The 22,644-nt window shown below is 46.8% G+C and overlaps 1 protein-coding gene across 1 annotated transcript in view; it reads right to left on the bottom strand.

Annotated features, from left to right (window-relative positions):
* The window catches only part of SETD1B (SET domain containing 1B, histone lysine methyltransferase), a 47,741-nt gene extending 25,155 nt beyond the window's left edge, over positions 1-22,586 (bottom strand). Inside the window, exons 1-6 of the mRNA XM_042034773.1 lie at positions 22,312-22,586; positions 21,811-21,965; positions 21,296-21,394; positions 20,533-20,803; positions 17,290-17,402; positions 13,440-14,615 (exon numbers count right to left, since the gene is read on the bottom strand). Coding sequence (XP_041890707.1) covers positions 13,440-14,615; positions 17,290-17,402; positions 20,533-20,803; positions 21,296-21,394; positions 21,811-21,965; positions 22,312-22,384 — 1,887 coding nt within the window. The 5' untranslated portion in view covers positions 22,385-22,586. The remainder of the gene's footprint in view (positions 1-13,439; positions 14,616-17,289; positions 17,403-20,532; positions 20,804-21,295; positions 21,395-21,810; positions 21,966-22,311) is intronic.
* Between the last annotated feature and the right edge of the window lie 58 nt (positions 22,587-22,644).

Below are 22,644 nucleotides of genomic sequence, written 5' to 3' on the forward strand. Positions count from 1 at the left end.
AAGATGACAAAACAAGCTAAAATGACTCCTGTAGGATGGACAGCAGTGGCAAAGAGCATCCCAGCCTTGTGCAAATCCACACCACACTTCCTACAGGCCCTCACATGCACTGAGCAGCTGAAATGGGTCTCGACACTTCAAGGCCCCATTTCAGACTCCAGAGAGGATTATCTTGTCTCCCTGCAGGACAGTGGAATAACATCAACATCTCCAAGGAAAGGAACTGAGCAGTAGCTTAAATCAGTATTTCCCAAACCAAAGCCCCTGATGTGACACAGGGCATGAAATGGTCCACACAAAAACCACACAAAAAATAGGAGAAAATTAATGCAATGATTGAACAGGAGGGATTCAGGCTGTTTTTACTTGACTGTACATCGGTGCTCCAGTGGCTGTAGGAAATGATGTATGGATTCTTCCTTCCAGAAATCGAAATGGATTCTGGAGTAAGAAACACCCACTCAGGCAGCCTCCAGGCATTTCCACGAGACTAAAAACTTCTTTCATTCAGCAAGTGATGCAGGGAAGGACAGACAATTCTAGGTGAAGCAAGAGGACAGAGAAGGGAAGCCCATGTGGTGCAGTCTGAGGTAAACAGATCTTTACTGATCCAGAAAAAAGACAACTTGAGGAATGTGATCCCAAGGGGAGAACACTTAATCATCATTCAGTACTTTCAAAAATCCATTCTCTTGGCAAGACAGCACAACAGTCCAGTTTTCAATGTGGATTTCAAGAGCCCACTGCAAGAGCTTCCGAGGACAGAAATCCTCAGAGCGAGGAATTAAACCAGTGGGAAAACAACTGCCAGATCTGCCTCAGCAGAAATCCTGAAGAGATGAACTGGCAAAGAGAGCTAGGTTGAGGGGGTTGCTCTGTATGTTAGTAAGTGCATCACCTTCCACAAAGGGGATGGCTAAATTCAGGTCTTTCTCCCTTCCAAAAGGAGGAGGCTCTGAATTGCAAATCTCACGGCATATGATGTGGTTACACTGCTCCTGTCGGCAAGATCATCGAAGAAGGGATATTTGGAGAAGGCAGACACTGTCTCTGGGCTTCCCAAGCACAAGAGACTCTCCAGTGTCTGCAAGGAGAGGCCAACATAGCATCCTTGGGGTCCACACTCAGCAATGCCGAGACTGGAAACTTCCAGACTCCCCGACCGCGCAGATCTGAGCAGAGACCGCCATGAACATCCAACTGGGTAGGTCACAAAATACAGTGAGAGTATGAGATGGGGAGTCCCTGGCTCCCAGCCCAAGCTCAGGGAGGCCTGGGCAGCCTGTGCGTGCCCCCATGTGAGGCTGGCCTGGACAGTCGCCCCTCCTGCATTATGTGGACAAATCCGAACTGGCAGGGCGAATGTGTGCCAATTCAGGGGCAGCATCATGTGGCCACAGTGTTTTTCATCACATATGAAACACCCTAAAATTGGATTTACCATCTCATGGAACCATGGCCTTTTCCCTCAAGTCTTAAGTAGATCTTATTAAGGGAAAAAAAGGGTTTCTTTATGGGGGGAGGAGGAGGTAGGGAAAAGGAAGGAGGAAAAGAGAGGGGTGTTAACATTGGGAAGCCATGTAACAAGGCAGGCTCTTTCCACAGCAATGGTTGTTCTGGTTTCCCTATTTTAGATGGGGGGAAGGGACAACTGAAGAGCTATTTGCAATCTAACTTCAAAGGCTTTAGTCGGCTGGGAAGCTAAGTCATGCATAAAAGGATGGTAGAGTGGCAAGAAAATACCCCCTACAGATAAATTAGTCAGGGAATGTTCTCTGCTTCTCCCAAAGACTTTCATACAGCCAGACCGACTTTACCCAGTCAGGTAAAGCCCTTTTCAGACACCAGGTTCAGTGATGCAGAGTTCTGGGAACTAACCAGCCAAATCCAACAGGGGAACTGAACAGTCTCTCTGAAAAACAGAAAGGCAGTGGCATGCATGCAATGGCCTCCTCTGTCATTTTCTGCCACCTCAGCTATTATTTTATTCTAAGGTCTGTCCACACAAAAAAAATGCGGAGCTCGAGGCAGCATCTGCTTCTCTAAAGATGCAAAGAAAAGCAATGAATTCAGAAGAAATCCCACTGTACACAGAGAACTCATTTCCCAAATAATTCTGTAATGCTCTCTTGCTCTTCACACTGGTGTGCAGAAATGTACCCACATTTCTAAAGAAGGTACTTTGCAATCGAAGATAAAAGGAACTGGCAACATTAGATCAGAGTCCACCTATAAGTAAAAAAAACCACCACCCTGCAATAACTGCATGTGCAGAGTACACAGATCCCTCACAGTTCAGTGCCAGGCAGGAGCTCACATGCCAGCCCCTGACCTCACCCTCATACTTAAACCTTGGGTCAAATGGAGCCATGAATTCAGATCTTGCTACCAAGAGGGTGATAAGAAAGGAGATAAGCATGGAAAACAGTCTAGCTTCCCAGCTGATAGCAGCCTGTTGAAGAATAGGTTGTACACATGCTGTATTTAAACAGTTCTAATCAGCACAACTAGGCCAGTTTGATACTCCTCCCCTTTTACATAGTACTAGTGTACCCTTGAGTATCTGAAATCACGTGGCTATCACAATTATGGCAGCATTTTCAGTGTCCTGTTCAGGCTCAGGAGACACAAACCCTCCCCGACTGTGGCCAGGCTGTGAGTCCCTCGCAGCAGTGGCCACAAATGATGAGCGGCACCCTAATGAGCTTAGCAGCTCCTTATTTTCTGAGCATTACAACACAAACCTAACAAGTCCTTCCCAGCAAAGCTGTAGATGCATTAAAACCCAGCTAGGCCATGGGAGATGCTTCACTCTGAGGAGCCTATTCCCAGCAGCTGAGTAGATGTTCTTCCTCAAAAGTAAGGGTAAGGCCAGCAAGAAACAGTTCCCCTTTGGTAACATTTCTCTTCTCTTTTGAGGCATCTTGAATTTTTCACTGCTTTATTTCCTGCTTAGATTTTCCTTCTCTTGCTGTGCTCAGATTTAACTAAGTGCACGCAGTTAGAGAGGACAGCATCAGGCACAACAACTGAGGAATGTAACATATTAATTAAAACAATATAAATCTTTTTTCTAATACAAAGAGCAAGAAATATCTCCAAACTGTCCTTTTTCAAAACCTGCCTAATGAGGGAAATGCAACTTTGCCCCCCCTACCACTCCCTTTGGGAGACAGAAACATAACCCTTGTGGCTGTCAACTGCTGACTGATCCCTTAACAAAAATAATCCCTGCGCAGGACATAACATTTCTCATGGCCTTCAAGAAGATACCAAACTTTTACTATCAAACTATCCCCACTATATGCAAAATAAATTGTATAACCACAAGTGTTCTAAAGCACCAGAGTGGAAATACCCCCCAGCTGGGCTGCATTCCCACTGCCATTTGTGCAGGCATAAAATATGCAAAGAAGAGAGGAGAGGTAAAGTGTGCTGATTTCCCCACCTGTCCCCTAATTAGCAAGCAGGAGGTTTAAACAAACACACGGAAACACTTTTCACCTAGAACAAAATTCAGCTGTGTATCTCACTGTCACAGGATACTGCACAGGCTCAGGGGTGCAGATGGGTTGAAAAATGGATTAGATGTTTGTGGTAGACAGGTCCAGCAGCAGCTACTGAGCTGAGCATTGCTAATCTGCTGGTCAGGAGGGACCCCAGGGGAGCTGCTGAGGGCCTGCTGCATGGCAGCCACTGCAGACCCAAAGGAAATAACTCCCAACAAAACAGCCAAGAAAAGGTAAAGATGTGCCTTTTCCTTGTTTACTCATGAGTTAGTCTGAAATCTCTCCTGCTGTCTCTTGCAGCAGAGCTGTAATCAAGCTCTCCCACGGGTGACTGCTCAAGTGGAAGGGCAGCGTGTCCACGGCAGAGCCTTTCAGCAGCAGCCAGCACCAGGTGGTCCATGTTCTGCTCCTCAGACCCACCACTCCGACCCTCAGGCTCTTTTAGGCCTCCCCATGTTGGTGACTCTTACTTTACTCACTTCTTTACTACCTGCTTTAAAGAGCTTTGCGAAAATGCTCGAGGATGAGTGAAGCCCTGCAGAAGCTCACAGCAGTACAGCATCACCACAGCCCATCCTTGAGCAGACACAGCTAAACCCCTCTCCATCACACAGCTCTTTATTTGTATTTTTAAAGCAGCATTCCTATTAGACTGGTTCATTAGTTTGAAGTCTTAAAAAGGCAGGTTACTTACTTAAGGAGTTATGTGAAACAGTTGTGAGAAAGGCACAAAACCAGGTGAACACTGCTCTGTGCTCATGCATTCCATGCCCTGTTCACTGATCCAGGTGCCCAGCTGGAAGGCACGGGCATCTTTTTATTTTTTAAGCAGTTCTGCAGGAACAGCTGCCGTGGTGGTTTGCAGCTCATCATTTATTACTTAGCACCATTTGGCCTCAGCACCTTTTGAAGCACCAGAGCTGCACAGTGGTCCTTATATCACAGACCACCATCAATACATCTCACTGGACATGATACTAAGGTTGTGCTTCACTAGAACAATTACACTGTGCAGTGTTCTTGATACCAGAGCTCAGTTAAAACAGTAAAAATACTGCATGAACTGCCACTTCTCTGACTGCAGCATGTGTGCCCCAGCAATGACCCAAGACAAAGCCATGCAACAAGACTTCCTCAAGCTGAAGCCTGAGCATCCAACCCAGCAGGGTTCACAGCTCCCTTGCAGCCAGGCCAGGTGCCCCCAGCATGATGCCAGCTCCCAGGGAATTTAAAAGCAACCCCAGCATCAGGACAACACCCTCCCATCAGGGCTCTGCTAGGGCCAGGCTGCCCCTTGCCACCAAACCCTCACCACCTGCGTGCCTCTCACTGACCTGGAACACACCTTAGCTTTGCAAACCCATCTGCTGTTACCACTTTTCTGAGGTAATTTGGGAGATACCTGACACTATATTAACAAGCAAATAAATTTGTTGAGATTCCCTTGTCAAAATTCATCCTTTCACACACGTCTCCATGGCATACATTCCACTGGTAGACTGCCCTTTACGTCTTACTGCAATTTGAATAATTTCATGCAGTATGAAGGATTTTCATATTTTCCAAGTATTTCTTTCTCCTGACAATAGCAAAATGCTTGTAGCACCATGATAACAGTTGCTCACATTTATCTGCATCCTTCAAAGACAATATTTCAATTATCTGCACTGGAAACTCTGAGCCACATCTGCCGACCAAAATGCCACGTTTGGCAACTGCTTAGCAACAAGGACTGGATTGGGAAACAGCCCCCAGAGCCACGTGCCAACATCACACCAGCTCCTGCTTCCACCAAACAACATTGCCATCACCTCAAATAGGTATATTTTGCTCTGCCTGGGATACACAAGACACCAGAAATAACAAGCTCCCTTGGGAAAAGGGAAACCTGGAAAAAAGCCACCTACTTCAGCAATCCCTCCCCAGGCTCCACTGGGAATGTCTTCCTGGTGTGTGCAACACATGTTGATGCTGCACCACGGGAGGAGGACACGCCACTTGGACACAAGCACAAAACTGTATCTGCTCACCGCCAAACACAGTTCTTTTGGAAAAAATCTGGATGTAAGAGAGCAACTCCAACTTCACACCACCCACAAAAGCAGCAAACATCAGATTCCTTGATCAGGACAGCAAAAGGCCCAGGAAAAACAAACACCATCTGTCCTTGATGTCACCCAACCTGCACCATCAGCCCTCTTCTTCCTAAGGCTCCGTGCCACCACACCCAGTGGCACAGGGACTCTGGGCAGTGGTGAGCCTGAGGACATCCCACCTTGAATGCTTGAAGTTGCAGGCAAGGAGGAAAGACAGGAAAGACTGGACCCTAGCGAGACCATCTTTGTTTCTCCTCTTCTTCCCCTCCTCACCATTCTCAGAGCCTTTTCCTAACTATCTCCCTGACTTACTGCCTGATACAGAGAAAGAGATTGAGCAAAACACAGGTGAGCTGGTCAAAGGTGTGTGATAATTGCACTTAGCACACTGCTATCAACTCCACATAAATACACAGTCCAAACACAGCATTCAGAGCAGTCAGCAATTCCAAACACCAACAGGAAGTGCCAAAGTTGAGGCAAAACTGGAAGTTGAGCTCCAGCTGTCTGACCCCTTTGCAGGCAAGCCTCCCAAGCACAGGCACTGCTGCCAGCTCCGCGCCTGGGCGGTTTTGGTTCCGGCGCAGGCTGTGCCGCGCAGGCTCGCGGTGCCCTCCGTGCACAGAGCCATTGCCGGAGCCCAAGCCACCAACAACTTCCTCTACTCAAACTGCTTCTAGAGCAACACTCTTGCAGCAGCCAGAGGAGCAAACCTATTCCACCTATTCCCGCCTGGAGAGAAATGAGAAAGTCCAATTTGCTGCCTTGCTATTTCCACCTCATGAGTCCTGTCTGCACTGCTGGAGATGTGTGAATGCAGACACTGACTTTATTTCAGCACTATGCAAAAAACCCCCCACATTTTAAACTTCTTTTTTTTTTCCTTTACCATTTTCTTTCTTCTTTGTTTTTTAAAATATTTTGCTTTTAGGAACACAAAATTTGAGCAATCTTTTTGTCATGATGAATGAGCATTTCCAAAAGCAAGCACTGCACTTTCATAATAAATCCTGAGACAGCAGTAACACGTCTGGGTCAAAGGAGCCCTTGTGGGCAGGTACATGATACACAGAGTTAACAATCTCACAAGTTTCATTTTGAGTTCTGCCCTGTCTTCACTAGGTACAAACAAGTACCCCAAACTGAAAATTAAAATTAACAGAAGGGGGGTGGCAAAGTCATGGGCCTCAAAATTAATGCAACATGGAAAAAACATTCAACTGATGAACTGTATCTATTTAGAGGACTCCAGGAAAGGCACCAGCCAGCAGAAATTTGAATAAGAGCTCGTCTGCTCAGTGCTCTGTGTCAGACACAGACACATATAGAACACAGCCGCTGCTCCGGCATCTTCATAACCAGACCCAGAAATTAGTGCTGTTCTGGCGGCTGCTAGCACAATATGTTAACAGCAATTATTTTCTCAATATTTCTACTGATTACCTAACACACTGGCACGTTTTCTCAGTGTCACTGCATGTTGCAACACACGCCGCCATCCAGTAACTTGTCTGCATTCCCTTGGTCACTTTTCACAGCCATCAGATGCGAAATGCAACTGGAATGATAATGGGTTGGAGAAACTGTGAGGAAAATGTGTCACTTCAATGTGAGGCTTCACAGCCTGCATTTATGACATCTGAACATTCAATATCGTCACTGCTAAATCCTCAGAATAGGAATAACTCTGCAAGCAGCAAAAGGAAGATGCCAAAGGCTGTCTAACTGTGGATGGTCTGCAGAGCTCAGATTTGCAGATGTTATTCCACCATAAGTTATGTGCTACGGTTAAACACTGTAATTTGGATCTAACTTCACAGTGTGGGAGCATCTGCAGATTACACAAACACAAAATAAGCAATGCTCTACCTATTAACAAGCAGTTCAAGTATACACAGCCAGTCCACCAGGAACTGAAAATTTACAGAAAGTCACTGGTGGGGAAACAGAACAAACTGAGCTAGTGGTGAGAGTATTGTCAGCAACAGTGATTTATAAAAAGGAATGGCAATGTCAATTCTATCAGGTATGCAAAATGCAAAAGCCTCAAAGCCTTGGCCTGGTGTGAGAGCAAAAGAACCACTCAGCCTCCCAACCACAGCCTGCTTTCTATTTTTCAGTTACACTCCAGAGCATTTCACCATTTCCAGCTCTGTTATCAACCAGAGACACGTTCTCTCACTGTACTGGAGTTGTTTGTATCCAAAAAAATCAAACCACAAACAGTCAAATATTTTTCCATTCAGGTTTCCTTCCCCCCACAAGCATACACGTATGAGGGGTGTATCATCAGGAACACCAGGTGAATCCTACGCAATCCTGCTCTAAAAATGTGACTGTAAAAACCAACACTGGGCTTGTTACCTCTTGCTGCTTCCTCTATTGAACATTTGTCTGGTCAAGCCCTCTGCTCTGCTAACCACTCTGCAAGCACTCCAAGAATCAAATGAGAGCCAAATACAAAAAGTGAAATACAACTTAGCAAAAACGAACAGACTCCTCTGCTTCATATAAATTTTTGTAGGAGCAGTAGGTTGTCATGTGGTAAATGAATCAGTGTACAAGGAAGCAGTCCCTGCCTGTGGTCTTCCAGCATCAGTTCTGAAAAAAAAGGTAAGATAACAACCTGCACCTCCACTGCTCTGGGAACCTGGACATCCTTGCCTTGGTCAGGTTATTTAGGAACTGACCCTCAGCATCCCCGGGAGGATGCAGGGCTGCAGTCCTGCCCCAGCCGGCTCCCTCCTCAGGACTCAGAGGCTGAACCGATCCCTGAGCTCTCAAAGGGCCCAGTGTAGAGTCACATTTAAATCACCTTTTGAGGGATTTGTGTGCTGCCTTTCTTTTCTGAACAAGCCTAAAGTCCACAAGATCCCCTGAAGTCCCTGTGGCTTCTCACTGCTGCTGTACATGGGTCAGGGAGGGCAGAACTGAACCCACAGCTTAAGCAGTTCACTCTCATTTTAATTTCACAGGTTTAGCATGGCTAGTGTAATTCACATGTAAAACCACAGCAGCCATCCAAATCTCTGCTGCCTGGGCATTGGCTGGCTGCATTTCTGGAAATTCATGGTCATAATATGATACCTATTTTTTGAGTTTCCATTAGGAACCGGTTCTGTCAGGCATGATCACATTTGCAAGAGCTCAGGAGGCAGGAAAATTTGAAAAAGTGTTTATGAGACTGGGCATAAATCACAGCTCTTAGGTTTTTCTCTCTTCTTCAATTAAAAGACTACATTCAGAGCAACCATTTCCCCCATTTACTCTCCCCATCTCCCTCCAGAAATGATGAATCCCACTCCAGCTGTAAACTGGATCCCAGGTGTATCCATATATTATATATACATAACAGCTACTTATGGGCACAAGGACTCATGCACAGTTACTGTGGAAACGAAGGTATCAAATTTCCTGGCTCTTAAGGATCTACCTTCTCAACCTTATGTGCATTTACCTTGAATAAATCACTTCTGAGCTCTTCAGCCCAGAAACATCCCTCAGTAGAGTGAGATTGGGTTCATCTTTAGGAGGCTCCATGTAACTCATCACCAATGTCCCAGGGGCTGCCTCCAACCCACACAATCCATGGAGAAGAACATCCTCCTGCATGCACAGATGGACTTGCTCTGCTCAGCTCCAAGGGACATCAACTGCCCCTGGGGCAACCACTGCAGGTACTGCTAGCACCAAAACCTTCAACAGCTCCTCTCATTGCCTGGACAACACCTGGGCTCTGTTTTGTCTCACAAGAGTTTGAACATCTAAAGGCTGAATTTGGCTCTGCAGGAATGGGGAATCATTTACCAGTTACTGAAACAATGCCCAGTCTGGATGGGGATGCAGCAGCATGGAGCCACACAAGACACGAGGCAGTGTCTTGAGGGGAATGTCATCACATCCTGCTAAGGCTCCAGAGGGGCAATATGACACTTCAACAAAAATTTCTTCCAGTTCTGGCCGTGACCACACAAGAACCCAAAGACACTTCAACACGAAGGGCAAATTCAGCCCAGATGTAACCTCAGGGACTTCAGCAGAGCTTGTTGTAGGGCTGAGCCTGACCCACCTCGTCTGTGTGTAAGCGCAGCTGGGAAATTCTCCCTGGGTAGCTGCAAGAGGACCCACTGCATCCACACAGCTTGTCCCAGGGATGCTGATGCTGTCCTGCAAGATGCACCTCAGCAACCAGCACGGCATTCAAAGCACGCACAACAGCCGGGTGAGACAGCTGGTGACAGCGGTGGCTTTCAGGGTCTCTAGGGCTGTTGGGCACTGTGTAACTTCCAGTTCACTCCCCAAACCATTTGCTAAAATTCCCAGCAAGCAGCAGAACTGCGCTCGCCTCATTCATGCTTCAGGATCTTTATGATGATCTTTGGCGTTTTTAAGGCACCCCTCCCATCTCAATAAGTCAGTGTTTAGCCAAACTACCAGGAGAACAGGAGACTGCTGATCCCTCAATTAAAAAGTGCTTTTGTACTTATAAATCTGGAAAAACACCATTGTCAACTATACAGTCTTCCTATTACACACTGGCTATGCATACAAACTGATACATTCATAAGCTGAAACATGAAAGGCATCATCAATATACAACGAAGTGACTCCTTGCAATCCTGTCACCCTCCCCAGCACAAAGGCAGGGCCTCTTCCCGTCACAAGCCAAGCCAAAACAAGACCTGGCTCAGATGGGATGTCAAAACGTCAAACTGTACATACTTAACCTTTGCACTTCCGAAACAGCAAAGATCCTGTGAAAAAAAAAATTATTACAATTCTTTCCTTTTTATCTTCTCAAGCACATAGGAAAGAAAGTTTGAACATTGCTCCCTCAAAAATTTCCTTCATATAACAATGCAGCTCAGCTTTTTTTCTTTCCTTTTTTCTTTGTCATCTCCTAGTTTCTTGAAAAAGCCCTCTCTGCCCTGCCTTCCTGTCTGGCAGGTTGTGCTGTTTGGAAAGGATCCTTTTCCTCCCCTTACCTCGTACTGCCCACATCCCACTGTTCCACCTCTCAGCCTGCTCCCTTGGCTAAGCTTAGCTGGACTTTCTCTGCAGACCTTAATCACTGCTCTGAGATTAGCAGGGTTAGGTGTTGCAGACAGATGTAGAGCCCTTCCTCTCCCACACCCCAAATCCCTGCCACACTCTGGCTTAGGAGCATCATACTGGATCTTGAAATCAAACTCCAGGCTCTTGCATGATAAATCAGAGCATTTGCTGGGCTTGGCTGTACCTCCTTTACTTACGGCAAGTCTGGGTGGGTTAATCTGCCTGATGATTTGACAGCACTTCACCTATAGAACCAATGTTACTGTATCAGCAATCATTGACAAAAACCGTGCTTGTTTTGATGGGAAACAGGAGGTCCTTCAAAAGCACTGATCACCTCAGGAAAAACTTCCCTGTGACTTTGCTGGCATCCTCATGAATCCTGAGATTTTCCCAGCTACAGCACCTACCCAAAGAGAGCTGGCCTGGGGCTGCTCTGACCCTTGAAGAGCCAAGTATTAAGTCAGTAAGTTCAAACTCTCTGCCCTTTATTGCTTCCTTATGATACTTAATGAGCCTTCCCTATGCTAAGATATCACTCCTGCTCTGCTCCCCAAGCCACACAGTCACTAGAAATATTCGTGTCTGCCTTCTCTCTGTTTTGCCGGAGGATTCTCTGAAGGACTGGAGTTGAATAGTGGTATCACAATAGGCTGAAGCCGGAGGTTTAGCTTTCCAGCCCTTACACAGACTCAATGCCTCTCTCTAACTCAGCTGGAAAGCTACAGCTCAAATTTCAGCCTATGTTAAGTCACTGTTCAGCTCTGCTCCTTCAGCAAAAGAGAGGGAAGCCAGAAGAGCCTTTTTCTAAAGCAAAAAACTGTGTGGGGAGAAGGGTGGGGAAAGGAACCAAAAACACATGGAGATCATTTTTATGCATCACAAGGAGCAATGAAAGGCGCAGGCAACTTTTCAAACATGTCAGAATAGCTTAGTGTGATTTGTAACCAAGAGGAAGTTTGAATAAACAGCTCCAACAACAAACATCAACTTTTTTGGGGGAAGGAGACGAATAAGGCAGCGATGACCTGCATGGAGACCCTGCTATCAACCTTCGGACTTCTGCAGAGGATTGAGGCACTTACATCATTCTGTATCATAGAACCATCGACGTGAACTTCTGACACCAGCATCTCATTAAGGAGAAACAAAGACTTACCATGGGCTTAAACGTCAGCACGCTGCTGCCCCGTATCACATCCCAGCCAGTCCCCCAACCCCAGCGTCTGCTACGGAAGTGCCTGACCCCACACACCAAGCTGGCACCTACCCATCTTCCTAAACACACTCATAATTGGCTGCAACCCACTCACATGAGAGCAAGGACAGCAGATACAAACCCAGAAAGGCAAGGAGACGAGGGATGTCTTCCTCGCTGGCTTTTAGGCAAACTAAGAGTATCCTCTCTTAAGCCTGCCAGACCGGAGCTCAAGGAATCAAAACTCCATTCCTAATTAACACATCATCAGGCCCCACCAGCCAGGGACTTGCCTCCCAAGAGGGGGGCCTGGGCCAGCCTGGATGATGAATGGAGATACTCAAGCAGCTGAATTGTTTCAAAGGCTAAACTGGCAACTGCAAGGACAAGCAGGTTTGGAAAGGCATGCAGCAAAAACAAAATATCCAGCACAGTCACATTGTTTTCACTATTTAGCACCCAGACCTGCACTGCTGTTACTGCTGCAGAGCTTTCCCTCCAGTGAAGCACCAGGCAAAGCCCATGGCTAGGGGAGCAGCTCCTCCTCTCCCGAAATGCAGCCGCTTCTCTGGTGAAAACCTCACAACTGCAAACCACTGGAGAGAAATCCATTCTGCCTGCTTAACCCCAGTAAACTTTAATGAGTAAATTAAATTGATCTATCACACTCGGGACATTTACACAAGACCAGCCCTCTTGACTGCAGCATTCTTGCACACCAGGGACAGCAGTTTCACCTGCTAGCATGACCATTCTAAACACTGAGGAGAAAGGTCTGGCATTTGCAAAGATCTGTATTTTGACTGTTCCTTGACACAGTACAATAGGACCAACAAGTCCACTGCAGTGATACTCACATTTGTTGCAACAGACTTCCCAAACAGACATGCCATGCAACATAATTCCTGTCTGCTGGCACCACGCCACTCTCTTCAGCTCTCTCTCCCCCCCTTCAGCCACAAATGCCCCGGCAGAGGCAACAAGCTCCACTCTATTATTGGAAGACTCAGTGGAGCACATCCCCCACAAGTCAACTGCCTCCCCCTTTCAAATACTCCCTCCCTCCGGAGCAAAGTGAGTACTAAAACCCAGCAACTGTCTCCTGTTGGAACCAGACGGCAGGAATAGCTGGAGAGCTTTCAAACACCCCATACACTCAATACTTCAGTGCAACATGAAAGCCCCGTTAAGCAAGTGTGTGCTTGCATACACAGCCCTGCTCAGGGACCACAGCAATGGCAGAAAGTGCTCCATTAACTCCTCTAGTGGCTTAAGTGCTTGTCAACACTCAGGACGTTCACACAGCCTAAATACTGGCCAAACTTTGGCGGCTTCTGCAGTCCTTGAGCTCTCCTGAAGCTATAAATTGCAGCAGGCTGATATTATAAATAAGGAAAGCTGGAGACTGCAAATTGATTAAGACCATTACTTTGTGTCACATCTAACTCATATCCAGCTGGCTTGAGTGAAAGGAAAAGCCACCAGAAACCCCACGCTCTGACAACACAAAGTGCAATTCCCCACCTTGTCCAGCTCTGAGGACACGTGCAAAGCTTCGTAACTCAGTTCCAGCTCACTTACCTCGTCCATTTTTTCTGATGTTGGAGTCTGATCACCAGGCACCATTTCTTTAGCCTCCAAGATTTCAGTTTTGGAGGTCCTGCTCAGCTGATCAATGGGAGTCATGCTGGCCTCTGATGTCCCCCGGGAATTCTGACTCAGAGAAGCTGTCCCAGGGATGGGCTCATCATCATCAGAGTCAGGTAACGGTGTGGGGCTGATGTCCTCCAAGCCTGTGCTGGAAGGGCGCGAGGAAGGCGTCTGACCCCTGAAACCGGGCTGAGAGTTCGAACCATATGTTGGGATGGGGGAGAGCTGGGAAGAAGAGGAGGAAATAGGGCTACCTTCCATTCGGACCTCATTATCCGAGTCATGCTCATTAAGAAAGGGTAACTTTGTTCTCTGCTCTTTTAAGAGCATCTCAATCCTTGAGTCCAAACTGTTATGTTGCATTTCAGACTCCATGGTGGGGGTGCCAGGGGTCTCACTCCTCTCTGGAGTCTGAGAGAAGGATGCTGTGCTCGGTTCAGGAACAGAGTTCGAGTCGGGCAAGGGCGGAGGCTCCTCCGGCTTCTCCTTCACTGGGACAAAATCGATGCTTGGGGCAGCACTGCTCTCCACAACCATCTCAGTGGGAGGTGGAGCAGGTCTCCGGTACTCTGTCTCCCTGGAAGTTTGGGGAAACGGCTGCTCATCAGATTGGGGAAATACAGCTGGTGCTTGGTAGGGAGAGAAGGCAGATTTATAGCTCGAAGAACTAGAGTGGCTCAGGGGAGGAGTGTGAGAGAACTGAACTGGCTCCTGCTGATGGGATTTGAATGTACTAAACTGATGCTCCGTGCCTCGGAACACCCCCGCCGAGTTGTGCACGTAGTGGTGTCCCGGGCGACGGTTGTACGCATCCGTAAATTTCGTCTCGTGCCTCCGGGGTTTGTACCCACTGTCCTGCCCAAAATGGTACACGGGCGTTGTCTGACGGCTGGAATAGGTGGAATCCTGGGAGAACGGCGTCCCCAAGCGTGGGGTGTGGGGCGTTCCTTGGGACTGCGGGGTGAATTGGCTGTACGAGTTTGGGGTGTCTTGCCGACAGCTGGAATAGGCTGTGTCATGGGAAAAGGGCGTGCTGCTGTTTGGGGTAACGGAGGATCCCGCGGAAGAAAGGGAACTGTCCTTCATGCGCTTCAGGGAATCCGTCAACTGTAACGACAGAAGAGAGAAAGGCACCTAAACACACACTTTTATAAAGATATTTGTCTAATCTGTTTGGTTTTCAGAGGAGTTGAGCACCCAAGAGTTCGTGCTGATTTCCATGGCAAAAAAATAAATAGGTTACAGCATCCCTGAAAACACAAACCATTATCCATTATTAACAGTCCCCTTTGATTTAAAAGAAAAAGTCAGGCAAAGAGGAACTGGTCTGCAAGAGGAGGAAGAAGAAAGCAGATACAAGTTTTTCTTCTAAGCCACCCCCCAAGAGCATCAGGTGAACAGCAGACTTGCACACCACTTCTAGCTGAAACAGTTCCAGTTTCTAGCAACTATGTAATGCTTGTCTAAACTGCAAACACAGAGGAAAATAAGAAAAGCCTTGAGATGTGAAATTGTCAATTTATCTTTTTTGTGAACAAATCAAAACATACAAATGAGTGAACTGCCAGCCTGCAGCCAAACTCATGCAGCAGAGGTGACCCAACATCCTCCCTACCGCTCATCTGTAACAAGGGAGAAGGCTACACAAACAAAAAGTACAAAAAGTTCTCAACCGCCAGAAAGACCATTTTAAAGCTTTTCACAAAGACAAATGCTCAGAGAGCTACTGATTGTGGCATTTGAAACTGAAACCCTGCAAAACTACAGAATAGCCAAGTAATTGCTCTGCAACTCACTTCACGGGCACGTTCAGGGGGTTTCTAGGAGCAGCCCTGCTCCAGTTATGACTCTGCTGAGTCATAACAGTGCCATACTAATCATCAGCTCCCGAATCAATTTTCCATAATGCAAAGCAGGAGCTCAATGAGAATCCTCCTAGTAGCAACAGAGGATGGACTGAGCTCCAGCTCCTCAAGAGCACACCAGGACAGTCAACTGGTGAGACCACAGGCTGGCTGCTCCTCTCTCAAGCACAGGTAGACAGAGACCTGTAAAATTACCTACTTGGAACACGCCAGCACCATCAAACTCAAGCTGAACTCTCACCTAGCTGCTATGTGCACACATCTCACCCACTCAGTAGCGTGGACTTGCTCTCAGTTTGACCCCCTGGACACCATGACCACAGAGGCACCAGTAAAGTTTCTTCCTCAACTGTTCTAAACCCACAGAAAGGAGCAGGAAGCATGTGGCTGGTTCTTAACAACATCCACACCTCTGCACCTTTAGTGTAGATGTGCTGTGGACTGTTTTTCAGTGGGGTTTGTGTATGGCCTGGCAGCAGGGATTGCAGAACTGTCAGGTCTTTGCTGCTCTGCATGAGGGGAGGAGCAAATGCCAGGAGTAATTTACTAAACTAAAACAGCAAACAAGTTTGTTGGCAGATTGTAGTGTCAAAACCACGATGCAAACAGTTAAAAGTTACTCACAAGGCAGTAATTCTGGTGGTAATTGGGAAAAAAATCAATTCAGGACAATAAATAACACATATGAACACAACATCTAGAGAAAGAATCTTAAGGATAATTACAGCAGGGACTGCTTTGGGCGATACCATCAACTAAGTGTTTTGCTGTTAACCCTGAAAAAAGACTAAGAACAAATCTGCCCATTTTTATTTGAGATGTGGAAGCAGCAGAAATGAGCAGTCAGGGTCTACTCATAGCAGGGCTCCCAGCAAAATCATTACTTGCCTCCCTTCTGCCTTTAAAAGCACCTTGCTGGGAGGTCAGGAAGAACCAACCTCTTTATGATTTTGTTAAAAGGATACCGGAGTTTTGCCTTGGTGCTGTTGGGGTGCTTTGTGGGAGGAGATATTTAGTTTTTCAGATCAATAGGATTTTCATGTTCAATGTACAGCTATTACCTGTCCTGAGAACACCTGATCACAGAATTAATGAAATCATGGCATTTTAAGAAGTTGTAGAGAAGCAGAGAGAAAGAAAAAAAAAAAATCTCTGCCAAATCTCTTTCAAATTTGATGTCTTAAAATGAGTTCTTAAGTCACAATGAGGAGCCAAAGTACATTTAGACAAGCCAAAGAGGCTGATGACTTCACACAAACAGGCTTCCCTTCCCCTGGCCCTCTCATCCCAGTGGGATTCACAGGGAAGCAGGTAACTGTGCAAAGCCACATAGAGAATTGTGCCCTAAATATCGAGGGACCCCTGGAAGCACGCAGGAATTCTGTCCAGTGCTTTTATGAAAAGCTGATTCCAGCAACTAATTAAGATTCTGGAAAATTGATGCCACTATTGAAGCTCAGACACCTTCCACCTCTTAGCCTTTAAGCAAGGCTGAAGTCCGTGCGCGCTGAGGATTACACACCGCAGACGCCAGGCCAAATATACCACTGTAAATCATTCCCCTGACTTCAAGGGAATAATCTCATCTCAGGGACAGATCTGATCCAGTCCTAACTGCAGGAATTTCTAATGTTAATAGGGCACGTTCTGTCGGTTCTGTAGGCATTTTTCACTCAGAAAGACAAAAAGCACTTCCCGTGCAAAGCAGGCACAGATGAGCCACATGCTCTACATTCAGAAGTACATTTGCTACGGCAATTATGAGCAAGTTCTATTTAAATGTGAATTAGTAACATCCACTGGAACTACAGCAAGACAAAGAAAAGAAGCTAAATTAAAAATGTTAAAATGCTTATGTTAATGTTTGGGATTTTCTAGAAAGTTATTCTTAAAAAAAAAAAGCCAAGCACACCTACCTGGAGAGCTTCGTTCCCACTCGGGGACACGTCCTGTTCGGTGCCTACAGGGAGGGTCTGAGGAGTGTAAAGACCACTAACGAGCAGTTCATAGAATCTCATGCGGGTTTCACCTGCACAGACCACAATGCAAGAGTTGATTAAACTGAAATATCACAGTCTATGTAAAAATACACATTCTTGACACTCACATGACCCTGCTACCACTCCCGGCCCACTGCATCCACACAAGAGAGGAGCATTTATCACCTCTGAGCTCGCAGGGATCATTTTTAAATAATCTGCTGGACAAGTGAAGTCAGACACTCCCTTCTCCAGCCAAGACAAGGAGGTTTCTAAATCCTTTTTCCTCTCTCAGCCTCCTTGGCAGCTCTGCTCTCTACCATGCTTTCTGGAGCGCAGCCGTTTCCCTCCTCTCCAAAGTGCCAAGCAAATAGCTTGCAGATTTGAGAAGTGAAACTCTCACCCAAGGGAGAAGCCTCTGCCAACACCCAGAGCCACTTCAGAAAGCTCTCCCCACACACCTTGCTCATAGAAACTGCCTGTTACTAATGCAAACACAATATATGGGAATGCTGAGGGCAAAACCTTGAATGCTGTCTTTCCAAAAAGACACCAATTAATTCTTTTTTTCCCCCCTAGTTTAAGGGGAACTCAGTGGCATCCTTCGAAGAATAAAAGCAGAGAAGCAAACTGTCCCATATAGTGTTACTGAGCCTCAGCCTTTTCATTCCTAAAGTCTACAAAGACCCAGTTTCTTACTATTGAATTTTTCATTGCTACAAAAACTTAATCCTACTTATTTTGCAGCCTGTAAGAAATCTGTCATCAGCTTCAAAGGCAACAGAATCAGACCCTGAAACTGTCTGAATTTTGCTCTGAAAGATAAAGAATACATAGAAAAATGGACAGACCCAGCACCTGAGCCTAGAAAACGAATTCAGGCAATATCTCCCCAAAACCAGGACTACTTTCATGAGAAAGCCCTGCAGGATCAAACCCCAAACTCCCTGTGAATCACCCTGCTCAATTCAAAAACAAAGCACCCCTCAGCACAATTTTGTCCTGAAAAAGACTTATTTATCTTGAACAAACGCTGCAGATGGAGTTATTTGGGTATCAAATCTCATTTCACAAAGTCCTGAGCCACATCCCCAACTATGTAAACTGTTTTAGTTTAACCGAAGTCATGACAAAATAGATCTCTTCACTGCAAGAGTTTGAAGATAAGCTTGAAATATTAACACACACCACCCACACATGACACTACAATGCCACAGATATGGAAGTGTTAGGCTTACTTTCACTTGCTCTTAAAAAAAATATAAAGTAATTGTTACAGTTTCATAGTCCTTCCTGGATCCCAAACAGAATGCAGGAAAAGTTACAATTTCAAAGAGGTTCATGAATGTGAAATGATTCCTAGCTATTGCTCTAAGACAGGTAATTACTAATTGTGTCCAGTCTGTAGATGGATAAACTGAGCCAGAAGAGTTTCTTTAAACAACCCTGTCTCAGATGAGGAGACTGGATTTATTAGTTTGAGATTCCCAGGCCTATGCTCACGCCAGACAGATAAAAATGACACTTTCACTCCTAATATTTATTTTGCTACACTGTGAAAACAAAGTTTTTAACCAACCTTTCATTGTCTTGCAAAGTAGAATACTAGAAAGAAATGCTGAAAATGACACATACGTATTTTAAGTATGTCCTAACCTGCTAATGCTATTTTAGGATCACCATTTTTACTTGATTCTGACAGATTATAGCACACTGACAATCCTACCCTTTTAGAACGAAAGAGAAGCAACTGCGTGAAAAAAAAATACATTGGGAGCATAAAGATGGCAAACAAAACAGCAATGCAATTTGAAACTGACTTCAGCATTTTCTCCCAGGAAACAGAAGCATAACCCCCCCTCCCCTCATTTTCCTGATGTGCTACAAACTTTCTGGAACAGCTGCCTGGTCAAGACTTGCAGTGTAGTTTATAAACGGAGGAGAACAAGGAGAAAGGTAGTATAATCAGCTTGTTTAAAATGATTGTCATTAAGACATCCATCACTTACAAAACAGCTTTAGCTTATATTATTAAATCTGCAAGTGGTTAATTTGTCCTTGAACGTGATTTTTACCTTCAAATTTCAAAACAAGGGAAGGAACCCGTCTGTAAAAATTATTGATACTAGAATTTCAAAGTATACATATGTAAGGCCAAGCCTAGCTCCCAACAGAAAATATTATACTACTACTGTGATTTTCTTCTAACAGTGGTCAGTAATGTCAATAAACATCCTGTTCTACTCTATCACATGTGGCACACCAACTGCTGTGTTGGTTGTGCACTAAACTGTTGAAACCTTTTAATACAGAACAAAAACATCAGCATTTTTAAGAAAATGGTGTTAGCAATGTCTTTTTCCCAATAAAGAGTGCAGCAAGTAAGTTTTAAGCTAGAAATGCCGCCTTTGGAACGTAGAAATACAATCAGCAACTGATGCACACCTCCTCAGTTTTAGACATTTTCTAAAATTCAGGCAGATTTCAGCAAAGCCCTTTCACTAGCACGCTTGGAGGAGAGAGAACAGACCAAACGCAATGCCTTCACACTTCCAGAAACTTTGTTGGGCTTCTGAGGGCTCAGTGTGGGGCTGGGAGCTGGCTCCTCCAGGACAGGGAGCTGCTGTCACTTTAAGAGCCAGTCTCACACTTACACACTTGCACACACCGACAAGTGCTGCGTGTGCACTCTGCTGTGCCAGCCCCCGGTCCGCTCTAAGTATCAATGAAATGCCAGGCACGCAGAGGACAGCACCCAGCCCCGCTGCTGCCGCTGGAATCCACACATTTGGGTCCCAGGAACAACCAGGACTTGCCCAAAAATCCCAAGTTTGCGAAAGGCAGGTGCCACCGGGTCCAGCAGCCCTGGCAGGTGGCTGAGAGGGACCAGCCTGGGGCAAGGAGATGGGGGACACGGGAGGGCAGCGAGCAGGGACAGGGACGGGCAGGGGAGAGGCAGGATGGCAGCATTTTGCAAATTACAGGGCTGTCTCTTAGCAACAGACAACACATTTGGCTCCACGTGACTCGCCCAGGCCCCAGACACCAGACCCGCTGCCGGCTCCCTTCGTATTTTTAATCACCAGGTCCCTGCCCTCTGCAACAGCCTCTGCGGTGGGAGTGGGACAGGCAGGGGCTCTGCAAACCTCAAACGCATGAGGCCCGAATGTGCCCCCTCACCTTTTGTATCCAGCTCCACGTGGATGATGTTACCCATGACAGAGGTGTTGTGAAGGTGCTGCACAGCCTCCCGGGCACCCTTGACAGTGGCAAAGACGACTTTGGCAATGCCCAGGTGCTTCTTGTTCTTGGGGTTGTAGAGAATCTCCACCTCTTCCACTTCGCCGTATTTCTTGCACATGTCGGCCAAAAAGTTTTCACGGATGTTGTCGTTCAGCTTGGCAAAGGTGACCTGCTTGGGAGGCACTGGCCCCACGTAAAATTCATCAATCTGGAAACGGGCACAAGGTGGGGAACAATAAAAATAATTGGCATTGTTAATGAGTGTGGGGGAGGACCTAAGCATGGCACGGGAGGGAGGGGGTTAAAGCATCCTGCAAACTTCGGGGGGAAAAAAAGCCTCTGAGGCTCTGGATGAACCTCAGAGCTAAACAGAGGCTCTGCCGCTGCAGCCATTCATTGGAACCGGCTCCTTTCTGGGCTACAAAGATGCATTTTGAGCCGTACTGTCAGTGGAGAGTCCCCCCTCACTGCCCCCCACTCGAGAAGCCCCAGCTCCAAAACCTTCAAGTGATCTCGTTAGACAGATGCATTGATTTCTTGTTATCCTCATAGAAGAGGATTATTGTTAAACAGTTTACTAAATAACAATGTTAATAGGAATATGACTATCATTTAAACGGTCCATTAAACTATTTGGAACTCAGGCTTCACTCCCAGATAAACAAGTATACAGAGCTAAAGCCAAAAGTCAGGGCAGTACCTTGAATTTGGGGACAGACAACTCCAACTCCTTAGTTTTGGTCCATATTCGCCCTATTCTGGGATCCCTGACACAATCCACAGGAGCGATTCCCGAGTTCTGGGAGGAGGAGGAAGAGGAGAGAAAACACAGAAACAGCAACAACAAGGCTTGAAATTTAAGACAAAAATAAAAGAAAAAATAAACCCCAAGGAAGCACGGGCTGTCTCAAGGGAAGGGGAAAGCGCGCACACACACACACGTGTCAAATTGCAATACTGCTGGGAAATGCACAGAGATTGGAAACACAGAAAAAAGCCGCAGGTTTGGGCTCCTGACAGTTGAATACACAGTGTCAGGTGGCTGTAACTTTGGTGGCTGTGCGTGTCCCCCCCAGACCCCCCTCCCGCACACATGTGCTACGGCGGGGATCACCACGACCCGGAGGGACCCCCAGCCCCCAAAACGCCGGTAAGACGGAGGCTGGCAGGGGGAGACACGACACAATGGGGGAAACCCAGGAGCCCCCCACTCACAGGCATGCTGAAATGTTGCCCATCGTAACGGTAGAGTTTGTGCTGTCCTTTTTTCAGAGCCGGGTCAATAATCAACTTGTAACTTCTCCAATGGTGATTTCTTTTCTCGACAGAAGTGCTGGCTTGCGTGCTGTTCTCCATTCCGTTGATCCAACCTGAACGCGGGGCGGGGGGGGGGGTAGAGGGGGGGGGGCGAGCGCGAAAGGGGGAAGGGGAAAAAAAAAAAAAACACACGAAAAACCATAAATTTAAAAAAAATATTCAACAAAGACCTCTTCGTTTCGGTGTGGTTTTTTTTTTTTTTTAACGAGCCGCCCGCTCTACACACCCAGGCAGGGAGGAAATCCACCGCGAAGCGAGCCCCAAAATGGGGGAATTACCAACCGGGTCCCCCCCTCCACCCCAGCCAGACAAGAGGCAGAGAGGGAGGAGGAGGAGAGGAGGAGGGAAAAAAAAAAAAAAAAAAAAAAAAAGAAGAAGAAAAAAAAGACCCAATCTCACTTGAACTCTGCTTTTTGCCATGATCTTCAGGGTGCTTGGCTTTTTCCCCCGCCTTGGTCTCTCGGAAAGACATCGCGCTGGGCGGCCGATCGTCTCCGGGCGGCGAAAGGCGAGCTCCCGTCTCACATGGGGCCGGTTACCGGCGCGGGCTGCCCGCCAGGCTCCTGCCTCCCGTTTTCGCGAGCCACCACATATTGTGTGTGCTCGCTGCTGGCGGCGGCCGGGATCCCACAATACACCGCTGCGAGCGCCGCGAACGCCTAACCGCGCTCCGCCGCCTGCACATTCACGGCGGCCGCGCCGCGCAGCCCCCGGCCCGCGGCCGCCCGCCGC

The sequence above is a fragment of the Corvus kubaryi genome, unplaced genomic scaffold (genome assembly GCF_017639235.1).
Source record: "Corvus kubaryi isolate FWS band 111438036 unplaced genomic scaffold, C.kubaryi_AGA036_p1.0 37382, whole genome shotgun sequence".
Taxonomy (NCBI): domain Eukaryota; kingdom Metazoa; phylum Chordata; class Aves; order Passeriformes; family Corvidae; genus Corvus; species Corvus kubaryi.